At 38.6% G+C, this 18,865-nt stretch overlaps 1 protein-coding gene across 4 annotated transcripts in view; it reads right to left on the bottom strand.

The window, feature by feature from the left end:
• AFF2 (ALF transcription elongation factor 2) overlaps positions 1 to 18,865 on the bottom strand; it is a 364,050-nt gene that overhangs the window by 80,323 nt on the left and 264,862 nt on the right. For all 4 annotated transcript variants that reach the window (XM_061445966.1, XM_061445969.1, XM_061445967.1 and 1 more), the window contains one exon: positions 9,923 to 9,974. In XM_061445966.1, the coding sequence (XP_061301950.1) occupies positions 9,923 to 9,974 (52 nt within the window). The remainder of the gene's footprint in view (positions 1 to 9,922; positions 9,975 to 18,865) is intronic.

Below are 18,865 nucleotides of genomic sequence, written 5' to 3'. Positions count from 1 at the left end.
CAAATAAAATACATATTTGCCATTGCATAACTGAAAATTCAGGATTTTCAGGGAAAAGTATTTGATTTTGAGAAAGTGAAATCAGAAAAAAAACTATTTTTTAAGAATGCTTCCTCACCCTCTTGATTCAGAAGCACATCAGCCATGTAAGAAGGCCATTGCTGAGCCTCAAAGAGTTTCTTAGGGTGAGATGGATGGCACTTCATGCCACTGAACATGTTGGCAGAAGAAGGAAGGCCTTCATACTTATTTTCTTCCATGAGCGCCTGCAAATCTGACTCAGGTTAACCTCCCAGTTTCTAACCAGCTCTGTATGCTTGGGTGAATTGGTAAGTGACTCAAAAGAATTAAGTTTATAATCTATGACACTGTTCTCCTGTCCTGTAAGTAGAGACTTCTTGGAGACCCAATTCAATAGTATAATAAAACCAAAGACACTTTCTACATTAATTGAGTTGTATAGATAGGTTTATATATACACAGTCATATATCTGTATAGGTTGTAATTTGTCTTGGAAGTTATATTATACTGTTATTTACAGAAAATTTTTACCTATGATCCTAAGTAATGAACCAAAACCTACTATTTGTCAACTGCACTGTATGGTGCTCTGATTCTTACTGATACAGTTGGTGCTATGATTTCCTGTGGAGGACAAGAATGTAGTGCACAGCAAACAAACCATCCAAAACTGTGCTGGGAATCAGAAAACCCAAACAGAAGTGCTCAAGGATTAGAATGTGATAATCCATTCATGAATGTGTGTTATGTTTCTTTTTTCCCCTTCTTTACTTCGTGCGTTACACTCTCCTCTCCTGTCCCCTGATGTCAACAGAGGAGATTGTATTTCTTTCTTGCTAATTGCCTTTGACACGAAGTTGGCAACCTTGTATTTGAGATCCTGTGTGTGATATTCCACGTGAGTCTCACCTCAAGGACAAGTCCAATGTTACTGTATCTAGGACCAAAACCAGTGGAGAATATTCTCTCCTCATCATATTGTATTTTTAAAAAATAAGCATTTTTCTTTCAGAACCCGAACATGTGGGATGGATCAGCTAAGATCCATTTTTTGAAATATCAAGTTACCAAATGTGTTATCTACAAATCAGAATAGTTCATTGAACTCTCACTGTGTATAAACCAGAGAGAGCTTCTCATCACTGCTTTGAACAATGCAGTAGCTTTCATGGCTTCACAGAGAGCTGCTCAAGAATACTTGAAATACTGGAAATTTAATTTCAATTGGTGCGATGGAGGCTGGCTAAAAGGAAAAACAGAGTTTAAGCAACCAAACCTAAACCAGTTTGCCTGTGGGTTAGGAGTCACCTTCATCCTTGATGTAAAAGAACTGTTAATTGAGCAACAAGAGATATATTTGGGCTTCTGCCAGCATTTTTTCCCAAATCCCTACGTTTTCCTCAGGCCAATCAAACCAAGGAAATGTGCAAGAAAAACGTGGCCACTTCCCATTCCCGAAGGAGTATTCCATGTTTCTTAAAGAAATGGAGATAAGAGCGCCACACACTGAATGTGTACTACACTCCAAGGAGTGCTTGTTGCTTGTGTAGACATACCTGAGCTGGATCTAAATTAGCTCGTGTGGGTACTATGAATATTGTCACTTTTGTTGCACAGGCTTTAGCTTACTCAGTGTCTTTGGTGAACTTTACAATACAAACTGTTACGACATTCTGTCAGTGAACAGACTTGTTTCAAAGACAAGTCACATAACATGTATGCCTATTTAGGACTTTCTGACAGAAGAGGCTCAGAACAGTGCCCTTCTCCTCCAGTTGTTTTGATATATGCTGGAATCTTTAAAAAAATGCTTTAGTTGAGAAGTTCCTAATTGTACTAATTTTGACGCCTTCATCCAACAAAGGAGAAATTGTAATATGACATTACAAATTCTACGGGTTCTATTTTTGTAGTCTTACAAAACATTGTCAAGTTGCTTTACAAATGCTAATCAATGTCTCATGAAGTTTAGTAGATTCAAATGCTCTGACAATACCAATTGACTTGGTCATTGCAGAGTTCTATGGGAGAGAAAACAACTCCTGGCTAGAGCTAGGCCTGATTTTTCAGAATTGTTTTATTTGGAAAACAAATATATCAGCCGTGGTGACAGAAAAAGTTGGGAAAATTGTACTGAGTGGTCTAAGTTTAAGAAAAAAAGAAAAATCAAACCGGAATTCTGGTTTGAAAAATAATTTCCTAGCAAATAATTTGGCACAAATTCATTACAAATGACCTAGGATGATAATCTTATTGTGGAAATATAAAATATCTACTTAGGAATAAACCTCATTATTTGTTGTCTTATTTACTGATGGATGATTTTTCTAAAATTTGTCCTTGGTTCAACCCTCCAGATGGCAAATAAAGAAATTAAAAAAAATCCATTAATTGTTTCATTTACTCCATACCCACATTTCAACATGTTAATCACATGATTAAAATCTTAAGGAGGCAAAAGAAATAGGGAAAAGTTTAGTAAACACTTCTAAGAGAAACAGAAATTCTTCTCTAAACTTCTCCACAACCTCTGTATTTCTAGTTTCCTAGTTCTAACTGAAGAAGAGTAATCCTTTGTATCTCCATCCCTGAAACTTACCTGAACAGTGCTGACATTTTTTGAGGTCTTATAATGAGGGACTCTTTTAGTGTGCAATGTCCAATTGTTACTTTTGCAACGATCACAAGAGTTATAACTTTCTGTTTTAAAAATGGAAAGGAGAATAGGCAGACATCTCAGAAACAGCCCCTTGTACCCCTGCTCATTTGCAGTTTATGCCCTTAGATTTTCCTTTGTGGCAAAGGCCTTTATCTCATTCCTTCGGGAGTCTAAGTCCTCTCCTAAGTCTGTTCCCTACTCTAAATCAATGAATAGTTCCCTAGACTTGAGAAGCAAAAGGGCAGAGTCAAAGAGTACCAGGAGTGGCAGTGCTGGGAAGATGTAAATTGATGTTGCTATTGTTCACACCACCCATTTATTTCCTGGGCAGGACTAAAGACTTTGAGGATTTTAATTTACACTGAACATTACATTTATACTGGATGTTAAAGCTATTACAAACAGGCAGCAGAGGTAACAAAGGTAAACACATGAAATAACACTTTGCTGACCTTGGTCTGGTTTAGTACATTGCTCAAATGACTTACCCAATTACTAAATTGCACATCTCCAAAAAATAAATTTAATAATACTGTCATGAAATTGGTAGTTTTGTAAAGCAGGCACGCTCTCTGTGAGAGCACCCTGTCCAAATCAATTGCACCGTCAGACTGTTGTCCTGACCCGTCCCTACAAGCAGGCAGAAGGTCTGCTGTGGGAAGATCCATCCTGCCAGCACAGCATGGAGCACCTCCAACCCCAGCAAACCTTGCAGTGGCAGATGAATTCATAGTAAGAAAAATGAAGGTGTTTAGTTCTCATTACTGTTCTCCTTCTGGAATACCTCCAGGGGAGATCTACTTTCACTTCTTCTCACCTTATTCTGGCTGACAGAAGCTAATTACTGGATTTATCATGCCCTTTTCATCACCTACTATATGCTTGTTCTGGCCACCTACGAATCCCTCCTTGTACTGGTGTAAAAAACTCCCAAGAATTTAGATTTTGCAGCTCACAGACGGTTCCTTGGGCATTTACAAAAGAGTGACACTGCAGATGGCCAGTGTAAAAAAGCCAGACACTTTCTTTACCAAAATGCTTCACAAGGCATTCATGATAAAAGTCACACTCTGCTTTTGAGGAGAAAAAGGAGATAAATGTTTCCTATGTGGTCAGGTTAGTGAATGTTGAGCAGTAAGATGGCCCACAGATACCAGACTTCAGATTTATTTTCATAGGACAGGACGGTGAAGTCTGGCTTTTCTCTTAACAACAATGTGGGCGTCAATCAATTATCTCACCTGCTGCTGCCTCTGCTTCTTGCCAAAACAATATAGAGCTTTTGCATTAGTGGCATACATAGCAAGAGGCCCTGGGGAAATATATTTTTCCTCCATGCTTATAATAAAGACTCCTTTACAAAAAAACAATGTATGCACAAGCATGCACATGACCCATCCTGTGGACTGAAAGCTGCATCTTTCTCCTCCCTCCCACTCCAAAAAGGCTGGCAGGACTCCAGTGTCTGGTCCTTATGGCTGTACTGAGGAGCAACTGGCCTTTCCACCTCTGTTTAATTAGTAATGGAGGCATTGAGGTTTTTTTAGAGCTCCTCCTTTAGGTGAATGATGTCTTACGGCATGGCTGAGAGCCTGCCTGCTTCAGGCTGGTGGCATGAAAAACTAAACCCAAGAGAAGCACCTGCTGAAGAGAGTGCTGAGGGGCTATGACGTGCCTGCTTACTTGTGACAAAGTGAGGAGAGGACTTCCTGCAGGTGTATTTACCCATCTTTTCAACTAAGGCATTTCATTCTCCCTTTGTTAAGGCTGCCTACCTACTAGTATTTTCTTTTTGTGTATTATTTTCTCTACTGGGAAGGAGGATTTTTGGTACACTGAACTAGCAGTGCACACGGGGAACCATGGGAAAGGCAAGTCAGTGGGAGGGATGAGGCTCCTCTGGTTCCTGTGCTGGTTTGGGCAGCCCCTGTCCCAGCACCCAGGTAAGAGCATGACTGCAACCTGCGCGGGCAAACGTATCACATTGTCAATCTGTAGTACTGTGCAACCATGTGTCCTGAGGGTTGTTCCTCACTGATGGATGATCTCCACGATAACAACACGTGCAGAAACAATTACATAAGATTCTGTGAATTTGAACAGGTTAAAAACTTTTGATAACATTGTGTATTTCAGTGGTGTGGCATGTTTTTTCCTCATAACTGCAGATCTCAGAGTGGTTACTGAAAGCTTCTGCTGATAATAAACAAATATATGATATGAACCTATGTCATTACCATGTGAATGATGACCTTAGACATGTCAGCCATCAAATATCTTATTACCAAAAATTTGTCTAAGGGAAGCTTGACTATTCATTTTACACAGTTGATGATACAGTTGATGATGTATGGTTGTTTCAACTAGTGTTGTGCAGAACAAAATAATTTGAATATAAACTAAAACGGACTGAGGTAGCAAGAAGAGACATCGTCATGAAAGGATTTTTCATGGTTACAGACTGACAAGGTTGGAGAATAGCTTCTGTTTTCATTAATGGCTTAATGAAAACATTCCCTTACAATTATAAAACATGATTATAGATCTTAAACACTAGGCTGTGGGTTCTTTATCAAAGCACACACTGCTGTGGCTACAACTGATGCTGCATCACACTGGGATTTCAATGCAACCCAATGACAGATAAACTGTTTACATTAAAAGACTCTATCAAAGTTATTTTGCACCTAGTTTCATCCTAATCCATCTGTTTTTTTCTATAGCTTTGACAAGATGACCTCTCTCCCTGTGTGTGCAGTATTGATGTCATTACTGAAGAGCTGTTCTTCAGCCTTTCTGCTGATAACAAAATAAATGGAAATGTAGAGAAACCTTGGGGAGGTAAACAGCATGTTCAGGATCCAGCTAAAAATGGGAAAAATTACAACAGGAAAGGATACCTATTGTTAGAAGAAAAGTGGTCACTGTTCCACTTTAAAAAGTGTTTCCACGATACGATGAAGCCATACTGTGTCTTAGAATTCCATAAACTTAAAAAAAATATTAACTTGAAGAAAAGCTTTGAAAGCTCAGTATGCATTGTAAGAATTCAAAGCTCAGCCTATGGCTGATCACCTTTTTAGGCTGAGCTACAAAGTGAAACATTTTGTATGTAATTACCTAATAATAACCTAGCAAAAAAGGAATAATTCTGTTTGTGTAAAATACAAATGATAAAGCAGGGCCAGGGATTATGTGCATGTCTTCTGTTTGTGTGGTTATCAGAGAACTGGCAACAAAGTGGCAATCATTAAGTGAAAGAGGAAAAAAAAATCAAGTAGATAGGAAAAACACCTTACTGATTTGTTCTGCCAGAAACACTTTATACATAAAATACTGAAAATGGAGTACGTCTGTAACTAGTATCAAAGTTTCTTTGGTTCAAAAACACACAGAATGCTAGCAATGTGCTTTAAATTAAGCATGTATTTCAAAGGTTAACAGGACTATTCCTTAGGCAGAAGAACAAAGAGGAGCTGGTTGAAGAAAATTGGGTACACTACAGCTACTTAAAATACTGCATCCAGGCACAAGTCATTTGGATGCCTTTGAGCTCAAAGCTAATTTGAATTATACAGAGGTGCTTTAAAGAACAAAAGTACTAACCTGTGTTTTATCTAAACTCCTTCAGCTGAAATGGGCTATTAATTAAAAATCTTCACCACTCTTCCTAATTTTTGATGTATTTTTTAACAGAATAATAAAGCCATCTAAAAGCTCCATCCTTCCTCACAGAAAAGTATTAACATTAGCATCTCTGAAATGCCTTGTCATCTAATAGTTTTACTAACCACATGTCTGTCATCTGCCTTGACTACATCTCTCATAGCCAACCTAAAAATATTGGGCACCAGGACTTCTAAATGCCAACATTCCTCTCAGTGACAATACTACAGGAGTTTACAATTCAGGCAATGCTTAAATGTTACGCTATCTCTCAAATAATACATTACACAGATGTGTACTAGTATTATAAATATGTGACATAAAATCTATTGGGTTGGTCAGTGTGCATATTAAAAACCATTCAAGTTGGTCAAATTGTGGATAACTTAAAACTTTAAAGACAGCAATTTTAATAAAACTGTCAATACAATTTTCTGTGTAAAAACATTTGACACTGATTATGCTGCTTATATTGAAAGAGAAAAACAAGGTCTATATCTTTAGATCTTATATTGAACTGTGAGTACAGCATCAATAACTGCTTCTCAGCTGTAAATGAAAATTGATTCTAGATCTAACCTGTCGTTTTCTGTGTGTCTTTAATCCCAAATCACCCTCAATGAGACATAAGAATCAGCATTTTGTCTGTGGGACAAAGAACATGTCATACGGCCAGCTCCGAGGTGTCTGTGCTGAAGATGCTGTGGGGGGTGTTTATGTGTAGGTGGCAACTGTGATCTCTCTAAGTGAGGCCCAAAATGTGACGACAGGAGTTTGCAGCTGGGGTGGAGAGACTTGTAACTTGCCTCATGCTCTATTGCAATGATCAATATGGTCCAAAGCTTTACAGATCTAAGTCTGCAATGAACATCTCACTGGACTTCCTGCCTGTCAGAGCCCAATGAAACTCACTTGACAACTTCTGCATCAAGCCCACAGCTGCCAGAAGTCTGAAAGGAGAGGGATACAGGGTTTCCATGCAATTTGCAGCAGCTTGGCACTAGTAGTTTGGATTTCTAGTCAGCTCTCACTCGTTGAAGCTTCACAAGCCCTCTAGGGTGGAATTAAAGTGTAGAGCCTCCCTTCAAAGAAGCTTTTTCTTGGTGATATATGTTGCTAGGCCATCATCATGTGTGCCTGAACCAAAAAAGACCTAACAGTTACATTAAGGAGGCTTCTCCACATCATTTTTGTACCTCTTAGGAACAATTTCCTGCTATTCAAAATCCTGTTTGAAAAATGAATACCAAAAGCGGGCAGCATGTTTAGTAATAGCGTTGCTAATGATATCTATAGAATAAGTATCTTCCACTAACTTCAACCTGGTAGTTCTCATCCTATCCAGAAAGTAGGCTCAGCTTCTCAACTGGCATGACCCACTGTAGCTATTGTGCGTTGGGTTTCTCCTCAGGGAGAAAAGGAGGGAAAAGTTTAACACCTGAAAGAGCACAAGGTCCATAAACCCCTAAATAAATGCAGAAATAAGTGCGCTCATTCATAGGAGGGAAAGGGTAAGACAGAAGAGCTTTGTTTCTTGCAGACAAGCTTCTAACAGTCTTCCACCATGATAAATGGACTACTGGTACTCTCAGAAGACAGGCTGATAGATCAAACTCTCTCGACACTATAGACATTCACTAAAAGTTGAGATCAAGGTGCATTTATGGATTAGTGTCACTACTGCCCCTGCTGTGTAGAGACTGAAAGGTTCCTAGCAACTCTTGAAGAACAAATCCTAGGGCTCCCTACTGACCACTGTTCTCAAAGAATTTAAATTTCCCTGAAATACAAGTAGAAATAAAGATAAGACAATTTATTTTTACATACTATGTTTTTACTAATAAAAATGTGCAAATGCTAGTGTTCATGCTTCACACTGGCTTCAAGCCTAAAGTAAAAAAAGTCAGAAATATTATCAGGACAATGATTCCATAGAATCCATTTTCCTCATAGAAATGTTGCATAAACTGTTAGAATGGTTTTGAGCTGAGAGGTCTAATTTTTTTCTCTCCCCATCAGAATGCACATGTATGTACAGCTGAATTACAATGGTCATTTGGCTGAAAAATCTTCATGTTAAAACCAAAAAAGTATTTTTCTAACCTTGGGCTGCACAGCTGAACAATAAAGATTGTAAAGTTCATATTTTCTAATTGCCTTGATCAGTCACCCTTGAATGAATATTTTATATACCTTTTGGAGAATATACAGTCAGAAACCACTGCACGCACTTTGCTGATGTTTATGTGCCTGATCAGCCTTTTTTTGCCATTTCTAATACTCCTTAAAGAGGTATGGCAGAAGCTGCTAAAGCTTGAAGGCACAGCCAGTGGAATGGTAATATATCTCCATTTCTGTATTTTGGGCATCTCATTATCACAACGTCATTTTACAGGACTATTTGGCCAAGTTACCAATACATGAGGAAATCTGCTGGTTTCACAGGCCACCATGTTTATACATCACATTGCACAAGAACAGGCTTTTGATCTTTCAGATTCAGAAGACAGCACAAGTCTAACTTGGTGCTAAAAAATACTGACTGTATGACTAAGGGGTCAACTGACACCAGAAGGTAAATCTTTCCTGGCATGACCCTAAAGAGCGGATTAGGTGGTTTGAAGGAGAACATTTAAGTGGTTTAAAAATAAATAAGAAAGAAAGATCGACTTATAATTAACATTTCCCAGGATGAGCAGATGATCTTATGCAGAATTATAGCATTATCTTCCTCTCCATTGCAGATGTTTAAACATTTGAGCCTACTGCATATATAAAGTAACATGAAAGAGGAATTTAACCCAAAATTTTTTTTTTTTTTTTTTTTTTTTCTGGTAGGAATGTTGATAATATGAATTTCACCAGCCTTATTTCCAAGCATTATCCATAAATATTTATAAAGTAGGAAGAATAGAGAATGATATGAGCAAGATATCTGAAAATGATTCTTCATTAACATCCCAAATAGCTTGAGAGAGTTTCAGTACTGATTTACAGCTCCACAGAGGATTTTCCCCTCTCACAAATGGGAATCACTGGATTACTGACTATGGACTCCCAGTCCTTTACTCATCTGCTTGGAATAAAACTTACAGACCCAGTCTTCTCAGGTGCAACTGTACAGTGCAAACCAACTCTGCAGTTGTGCTGGTGGTCTGATGTGGTCATTTTATACCCATTTCCAAACAGGTAATCAATTTCAGAAATCGAATGCAAAACAAGTGAAGGCTGTTCCAGAGACAGCTTGGTACAATGAGGGACACAAATGCAGAGCACGTTAGCTGTTCCTGGGTGATGCCATGTGTGGGTTTTAATTCCAAGGCTAGGAAGTTATGTTTTGGTTTAATTTAATCTACTTCACAAAGTTAATTCAGCAAAACTGACAAAATGCACTCTTATTTGAGAATAAGTTTCCTTCCACATAGGTTCTATGTGCAAGCAAGATTTAAGTTAATGATTCTGCTGCATAAGAAATGCTTTTGATTAAATACAGTAAACCAACATACAATCACATTCAACTGATGAAACAACTTTGTCAGATTATATGGTCTATGCATTTATACAGATGTATTTACCTGTTCATTGTCATCTTCATCACTGCTGAGTTTCAGATCATCCTCAAGCATTCTGAAAAGACAGTAAGCAATACAGAATTACATTTACTGAATTAACTTCATATACAATGGGCTGAGTCTACCCTTCAGCAAATCAGAGGAAAAATTCCCTTTCAATTCCAGAAGAGCAAAATCAGATCTGTTGCAATTAAACTGAATAGTTCATGTATGTATTAGTCCTGTGTGATGCTAGGTGAGAACAAATGACTTTGAGGCTCATCCATCATAAAGTTTGGCAGCTCCTCTTTCATGTCCTCTTCTATTTGTACCTTGTCTCACAGTGATTACCATATACACCTACGTATATTTCTAAATCAGAAGGTGGAAGTGAAATTCAGCTCTGAGACTGTTGAAAAACCTGAGAAAAAGTCCATGTCTCATTCTTGATCTAGGGCATCACTGATCTTCTTGGAGAGTGGTACCAATTCCTATCTTATCAAAATGAGAATGGTGTGGAAAATAGCAAGAAAAGGAGGATCTTGTGTGAGGTCTGATGGGACCTCACAATTGTTGATACCTGAAGGCAGAGCAAATGTCTTCCAAGCTAGGAATCTGCTAATTCATATCCCCATTTTTATTTAAGTACAAGGAAATCTCACATGACTGTTCCCTGCCCTTGGTTAAAGGGGAAGAAAACTCTTACAAGATGTGGCTCTCCCAGTACCACCTTCCTTTCCTTTGGCACAAAACTCGTATTACTACTTTTTTTTCATTCTGAGACTTGGGTATGGTAAAACATATGGGGTAAGAAACCATATTATCTGCTGTTACATTTTGGCAGAAAACACCTCTTTTGAGGTCTGTCTACCCAGAGAGACATGACTAGTAGCCACCAAATACACTCCCATATAGCTTCTCATACATTCATGCTTTTATCTGGTGGTCTTCCTCAGAGCAGATATTCCTTTGGGTACACTCCTACCTCACACCCATCTTTTCACCTTGACAGATTCTCTTATCACACGATAACGTACGGATGAATTGGCACATCTCACCCAGATCCACTGTGACAGCCACTAAAATCGCTGAGCTTCCTTTCTCCCAGCCCGAGCTCCTTTACCCACGGCAGGAGGCTCGCAAATTGCAATTACTGTTTCCTTTCTGCCTTGATGGAGACTGAAGTCTATGATTTTTTATTGTTAGCCTTTAAATAACTGTAGCAATCAATGGATGTTCTGTTAGGAAGGTTTTTTTTCTGTTTGAAGACTACCAGTAAATCATGGAAGCCTCCTGGTACAAGGAATTTTAAAGAGGGGACAATAATCCAGACGTGGAAATATCAAAAGGTTTGAAGCCCTGCTGATGCTCTTAAAATGAGAAAGTGCAAGGAGGTCTTTAAACTGGTTTGTAAGTCATCCGTCTTTCTGTGACCTCTGTTGTCGGGCAGCTCAGTGGTTACAAAGTATCTGGACACATAACTACTAGTCATTAATGTCTTGATAAATGGCAGGTGCCTCCCTGTAATATGTGAACCCATAAAAGTAAGAACTGCGGCATGGGTAAAGAATCTTCTAAAAGTAAGAATTTGTGGTGGGTTGACCCTGGCTGGATGCCAGGTGTCCATCAAAGCTGCTCTGTCACTCCCCTCCTCAGCTGAACAGGGAATGGGAAATACGACTAAGGGCTCGTGGGTTGAGGTAAGGATGGGGAGAGATCCTTCACCAGTTAATGTCACAGGCAAAACAGGCTTGACTTGAGGAACTTAGTTTAATCTATTACCAATCACATCAGAGTAGGGTAATGAGAAACAAAACCAAATCCTAAAACACCTTCCCCCCACCCCTCCCTTCTACCTGGGCTGAACTTTACTCCTGAATTCTCCACCTCTCCCTCCCAAGTGAAGGAGGGAGATGGGGAATGGACTTGTGGTCAGTTCATCACACATGTTCTCTGCTGCTCCCTCCTCCCCAGGAGAGGACTCCTCATACTCTTCCCCTGCTCCAGCACAGGTCCCTCTCAGGGTCAACCCTCGCATCCCTCCCTGCTTCCAAACCCTTGCCATGCAAACCCAGTGCAGAATTTTCCATGAAATATTAATTTTTAGAGGCCTGGACTCTGGTGATGAACAGGAACTTTCAGTGTTGTTTATCTAGCAGACACATTCATTTGTTTCCCCAGTGTCATTACTTGCTGTGCTATTCTCAGTATCTTGCTGTACCTTGATCTATCCACAGTCCCAGACTGTTATCTGCAAGTCTCATTACATACCAGAAGGACAATACCCCCAGGAAACTGAGACCATCTTCATACAGGACTATATCATTCTGCCTCTTAACTCTAATTCAATCCTACACTCCTACTTTTAAACCTACATCTCACTTTAATGTGTAAATTATCCAATGCTTTAAAGCAGTGCTGCCAGATAATGCGTTCTATTATTATTTTTTAATGCAGATCTAAGAGGACATAATATAAAGGATCTTTTCATGAATGAAGCCCAAAGGGTGGTGGGTTTTTTTTCTTCCTTTCCAGCTACTGGGCTTTTTTTTTTTTCTCATTTGTTACATGTTAAATTCCTTTTTGACATATCCTGGTAGAAATAAACGAAACAGGACAAAGAAAATCCCATATTGGATAAATGGAAAGAACAAAGAAGAAAACATAAAAAAGATAAATGGATACACTTACTAAACTAACCAAACAGCCATCTGAAATGGCTGATTAATAACTATCCTCATACAGGCTATACTGCAGACACTTTCTAACAAGTACAGTAAGCACAAGACATATTTATTGAATATTGAAAAATATAAAATGGATATAAAACATGATTAGTAGGAAGGACAACTGTTAGAGTTGGTTTCAGATAAACTAAATTTGCAGGATTTATGAGTTCCTTCAAGAGACTAATGGATGTTCAGATGACTAGAGAGAGGAAAAAAATTGGATTTTCGTATTTCTTTAGCAGTTCCAAGCTTATCACTTGGAGTATATAACTCTTCTTAGCCTGTTCTGCTAAATGAAGAATATGTCACCCCATTCAGTTACAAAACTCAAAGGTTAAACAACTAAACCACATAGCTTCTAAAATGCATCACACTCTCCTGGCAGATGGAATAATTGAAGAGAAACTAGTATGGTATCAACAATAAATATATGGTAGCCAGTGAAGTGAGGGAATAAATTAAAAATCCATTGTATTTGCAAATGAAAGTAGAATGTTGAAGGGTTCAAATAACCTGCTCCTAGAGGATATTGCTTAGAAGAGGTAATATTTTACAGACAGCAGAAGACTAGATGGTCTTCCACAATTTTAAAATGTGCTTAATATTCTGAAGACATGGGGCACAGTAGCTTGTACTGTTTAATGTTTCTATTAACTCTCATTTATAAGCAAGTGGCATCTGATCACACTCAAAGCCCAATATGGGCTTTTAAGATTGCCAGCAACCTTAATCCAAGGTGACTATTTCACTGTCATACCTAGAGAGGTAACCCATTTCAGCTTCACAGCCCTGAGACACAGGAACTCTGTATCTACAGCTATTCCAAACACTGTCTGGAGGGTTTGATCGTGAAATTAGGCCCTCTTGAGTGAGAGATCCCTGTAAATATGCATTTGATTTGTTCTGCTCTCTGTAACTGTTAACCTCAGAAACACCCAGACTGCAGAACACAGTATATTTGTTATGACGATCAGGCCAGCTATTAATAACGTTAAACTTACAATGAATACTGTCAATGAGGGCAAACCAAAGAGAAAACTGCCTGCATCAGAAAGCTATCTCCAGAGGTGCTATGAATTCATTTTATTTCCTATTCTTCTCTGACTCAGCTGACATTATTATTGAATATACATGTACTTGTTTGTCTTTTCATCCATGGCTAATGCAAAACACCACTTTAGGGAAAGAATGGGATTAAGCAGGATTTTTTATTTCATTATTAGAGCAATGCCATTTACCCTAACCGTTGAAGTTGTGTCAGCACATTTATTACAATCTACAATTTTCAGAGGTTTATAATTTGGAATGTGAAATTATTGCAAAGCAGAAATGTCAAGACAAAGCAACACATTTATCTGTGGTGTAAGCAGGGGCAATCTTGTTGACTGACTACAATACCCACTTCCTTCAGGGATGAATAGGCTCCCAAAGCAGATTGTTCCTACATTACAAATTTAACTAGACAAACAGCTGAATGGGGGCTTTATTAGGACGAGTTCTGTAAAAGTCTCACTAGAAATAATAACAGCAAAATATTATTTTTAGGAGCCTTTAACTTGTACCAGGCCTCAGAAGACAATGAGATGGATCGAAATGAGCTATTTTTGTAACAATTTATTATGATTTTGGCATAGCAAGCCAAATTTTTATATTCTCTATTTGACTCTTCACATATTTTCAAAGAGAAAAAAAAAATTAAAAAATGATGCCATGATAATAAACCAGTTTAAACATAATCAGAAACCTCCCTGTATCTGTCCTCTTAGCAGACAGTGTCAAAAGATTATGCTAGTCCCACCACGGACAACTGTTTCGTAGTAGGATAGACTCTGTCTTATACCCTCCAATCAACAGTTGTTACAGTACAAGTTACTCAGTTAAAATGTAAGTCTAGGCACAGACTTCAGAGAAGTCATGAATAGTGAGAGGCCAAAGCTGCAGAGCAAGATGACCTGGGCTTGCTGAGACTTTTGGAGGCACTGAAATAGGTTTTCCTACCCATCAGTGGAGCAAAGGCAGCAGAACCTCAACTTACTGGGGTGTCACCAAGCTCAGCTGCTTGCACGCTAAATTGGATTTGTACCCCAACTGCACTGTTGAGTTCAGCACGTGTTTTGCGCACACCAGACCTGTTCGCTTGGGATCCTCTGAATGAGCAAGTGAGGAGATGAGAGATAATCTCCTCCCTGAAAAAGCGCTATCATAACTCAATTTCAGCTACTTTTGTAGAATATTCTGATCTTCTTAAACAAGTATTTTCACAGCTCATCATCCTTTTTTTTTTGTTTCATGTACAGCATATTTAAAAGCTTTCTAGAAGTCAATAATGTCCAAATTGCCAGTAGACTTCTGAAAATGCCATGGTTTTTTTTTTTTTTCCTGCCCTGGTCTGTAGGGGTGTGATGGGAGTACACTGTGATTACAATAACATGTTACAGGTTCATCAAGCTTCATCAAGGAGAAGGTGCTCAAAAGGAAGCCTAACTAGGATGAGGTTCTGCATTTCTAATTTGCTCTGGGATCAGTTCATCACTGCACTGGAGCTCCTCTCAAATGTAAAAAAAAACCTCCTTGTGGGAATGAGAAAGATGGAAAAAAGGGAAGAGGGGGTTGCAAGCAGACAGCAAAGGGAATACTGGGCAATTCCCTAATCCTGAGCTGCCCAGAAAATTAATTCACCCATGTCAAATCACATTTGCACAAAATGCATATCCCATCTGGGTCAGATCACAACAAACACAAGTGTTGCTTCTACAGGAAGGAGGACAGGCAACGGCATTAACCACACAGAAATGCCACTCTTTTCTTGCCAGGTTTGTCTCTGGTAAAATGGGAACTTATTTATGAGATTCCTGCTTCTGAAAATATATAGCCAATTTATTTTTGTAAATGTGGCAACACTGTCTTTGAGACCTCAGTGGGCAAACCATGCTTCTGTCCCATTAGCAGGGTAGGATGTACTGCTTAAGTGTCTGAAGTTAAGAATGAAACTGTGCCTAGAGACACAAAAGACACAGCAAAGTGCTGACAGGGAGAATCAGTGGTTGGTATGGGAAGCAAATAGAGGATGTGGGTGCTCTCCAAGTGAAAAATTCCCTCCTGCTTCAACCTTCCACTGATACAAAAGGACAATTTTAAAAAGAGGTTTGTGTGATTTAGATTGAAGTAGCCTGTGCTACAACTAGTTATTCTGTTTGATATTAAAAGAGAGAGCTTAGACTGTTTTAGCAAATTTCACTTGTGATACTTAATAAGACTTAAATCCAGAAGAGGCAGGAATCAAATAAATGTCTTCGAGGTGAGAAAAGTACCACATTACCATCCTGAGCTACAGAGCCCTTGTTACATTCTTGTTTGCAGCAAAACCTACATGGAGGGAACACTGCCCATGCAAATACTGACTAGACTGAGATGCAACCTTTTCTACCCCTGAACTTTCATGGAAATAAGGGCATCAGTTCAATACAATCTATGCTGGTTTACCCTATGGATTTTATACTGAACTTGTTTTTCATTTTCGTAGTGCATTTCTCTGCAGCATATAAGACTTCTCCGAGAGTGGTAACTCAAAAGGCATCATGCAGATGACAAACTGTATAATGGAATTCAGATGTATTTCGAGAATGTGCTGCACACACTGGAGCACAATTTTATCATTTATCAAGGGGGAAGAAGGGGACCTATGTGTGTGAAAACATCTAACAATAGATTTCCCCAGAGAACTTCATAATACAGTGGACAAAAAAACTGGGGAAATGAAAATAAATGGTAGAGTAATTCCGAGGAAAAACAAAAAAAAGGAGGAAGATCTTTTGTTTTAAAACATCCCATCAATAAATCTTGAAACCTGATATTCATGCTTTTGCTGAAATCTGCAAATCATCTTTAAAATATTTCCTCTGAGATACTGTAAGAGTTACAGTAAAAGAAAATCTCAGAAGATTAAATGGAATTTACAAGCACCATTTACCTTAATAGTCAGGGCCACTTGTCCAGTGATTTTATACATACTTAAATACAGTTTATTAATTTTTCCTTCTCCTCATCCACCATTTTCTTTCATTACATTTTCATCAATGGTGAGGTCAGTCTGGCAAACTCTTACTCACAGGAGTAACTTCTACTAATTTCAGTAGTTTCAGTGACCCAAATAAGACTGATTTGCTAAAAGTATAGATCAAGTCCTAAGCCTCCGGCCTGAAAACGCCTCCCCTTAGAAAGAACTTTAGTCAAGTTTCATGTCTTTGCCGCAAAAGAAACTTATGAGCAGAAGAGGTACCCGGTCCCTTCCCTCCTGCAGCAGAAGACACACATCAGCCTCGTAACATGGTCAGCCTCCTTCTGGCCCAGCCGATGGAGAAAGATGGTTTGCTAAGAAACACTCTATTTTCTGTTGTCACACTCAGACTGCCTTAGTGTTCCTGGCACGGTATCAGTAATTAGTGTAATTACAGCTGGTGAGAGAGAAGTAACCCCTGTGGTTATCTGTTAGGTACCTCACAATCAGAGAGTGCACTTCATTACTCACCTCTCCGTATCATCTCTTAATTTCAAAAGGATTAAGCAAAATTAATTCTTTCAGTAGAATAATTTCTTTATCTAGTCATCCATTAATCTCTTCAAGGCAACTAAAATATTAAAATACTAAGTGCATTATAACTACTGCTCTGTTGACAGGCGTTTTGTCTTTCATTAAAGCTGTGACAAGAACTTTGAGAGGAGGAAGAAAACTACTGCCAAAGTTTATCTGTATATTTTAAGCATAGATGGCAATCTTTATGTTTAGCATGAATAAAACTGTAGCATATCCAGTAAATTCACATCCACGTTAAGGCCTAACCCTGCTCCCAAAGATCACATCCAAAAGCATGTGAACAGAATTGGGTCAAAATATTGTTAAAGTGTCATAGGCAGTTTAAAAAGTGAAAAAACAAAATAAATTAAAAAAAATGAAAGAATAAAGACAGCATCTTTTGTTTCAGTCTGGTGAGCTGATATTTTTGTCTTAACACTAATACCACTGTTTACACCTTCTGTCTAGAAAAGTGCAATCTGCTCTACATCGTGTCTCCTTCACTGTTCAATGACTCCTCAGTACAACACACCTCTGTTTGGCAAGGCCTGAAAATGATGTATCATTGAAGCAAAAAGGGGGATGGGGGGAAAGAGAGAGAAAGAAAAGAGACAAGAACAAAGGAAAGTGTGGATCCAGAAAAAATACAGGGAGGGACTGGTAGTTTCTAAAAACAGCAGTGGAAAACTTGCATCGTTCAAGTTTTTGCTGACTAAAAATGAGGACCCCACTTTTTTAGTGTGCCAAATTCTGCTGGTTTGCACAAAGCTTTCACTGTTTTTCCTTTGATCAACTGCAATGGCTGATATAATTTTGGGTTCTGCTATTTATCAAGAGCAATATATAATCCAAAAGATATTTCTGTGATACATTCTCATTTCCAATACATTCCACATGAAAAACACCTGCTTACTGCAACCATATTTGATTAAAACTGTCTCCAAGCCAGAGCACCAGTATTTTCTCTGGTAAACAAGCCTTCAGTTGGCATATTTACACACAATGGCTATGGGAACTTAGCACACAGTTAAACAATGATTGATATTTCTACAGCAACTTGCAAAGGTGACTTTAAAAAATCATACCAGAAAATATATTAGAAAGAGTTGTTCAGCGAGGAACAAATAACATAGGACTGGCTCATCTATCCAATGTTCTACAGTGCATATGTAAGGACACTAATTCTATTCATTGATTATATTATCTGCTATTCCTTTTTTAATCTGGTAGCAAAGTGAGTCTTGCAAGGAGCTGTTTGATGAGCTGTCAGTGCCAACATGACATTCGCAAATCTTTCTCTGTGCACTGTTTTAGTTTAGACTAATCTCGTACCTGAAGAGCAGAGCTCTTTTTGTTTCTGCAGATTGGAAATGAATTGTCTGGTAAATCTTAAGCTTCAATATCTGCTCTGGAGTGGAAGCAGCTTTTTTGTTCATGAAAACCTTTATATTGATGCATTTTTGAGGCTCTTTCTGCCACTTGAACTATTTGCCTCTAATTCTGAACTGCTGTCTGCAAAGTTCATTGTCATGGAGAGAGACTTGCATTAGCTGTAAGGATGACACCAACTCCCTAAGGTGCTTTACAGTGGCAGTACAGACTGAGATGAACTCTGTTGCTCTCTGGCATGGGTATCAGGACTGCATAGAGCTGGGCAGTGGGGTG

The sequence above is a fragment of the Pezoporus flaviventris genome, unplaced genomic scaffold (genome assembly GCF_033815535.1).
Source record: "Pezoporus flaviventris isolate CSIRO_AGI_PZ_B2104156 unplaced genomic scaffold, CSIRO_AGI_Pfla_v1 ptg000005l, whole genome shotgun sequence".
Classification (NCBI taxonomy): Eukaryota; Metazoa; Chordata; class Aves; order Psittaciformes; family Psittacidae; genus Pezoporus; species Pezoporus flaviventris.
The sequence above is the reverse complement of the archived record's forward strand: the minus strand, read 5'-3'. Positions and strand labels throughout refer to the sequence as shown.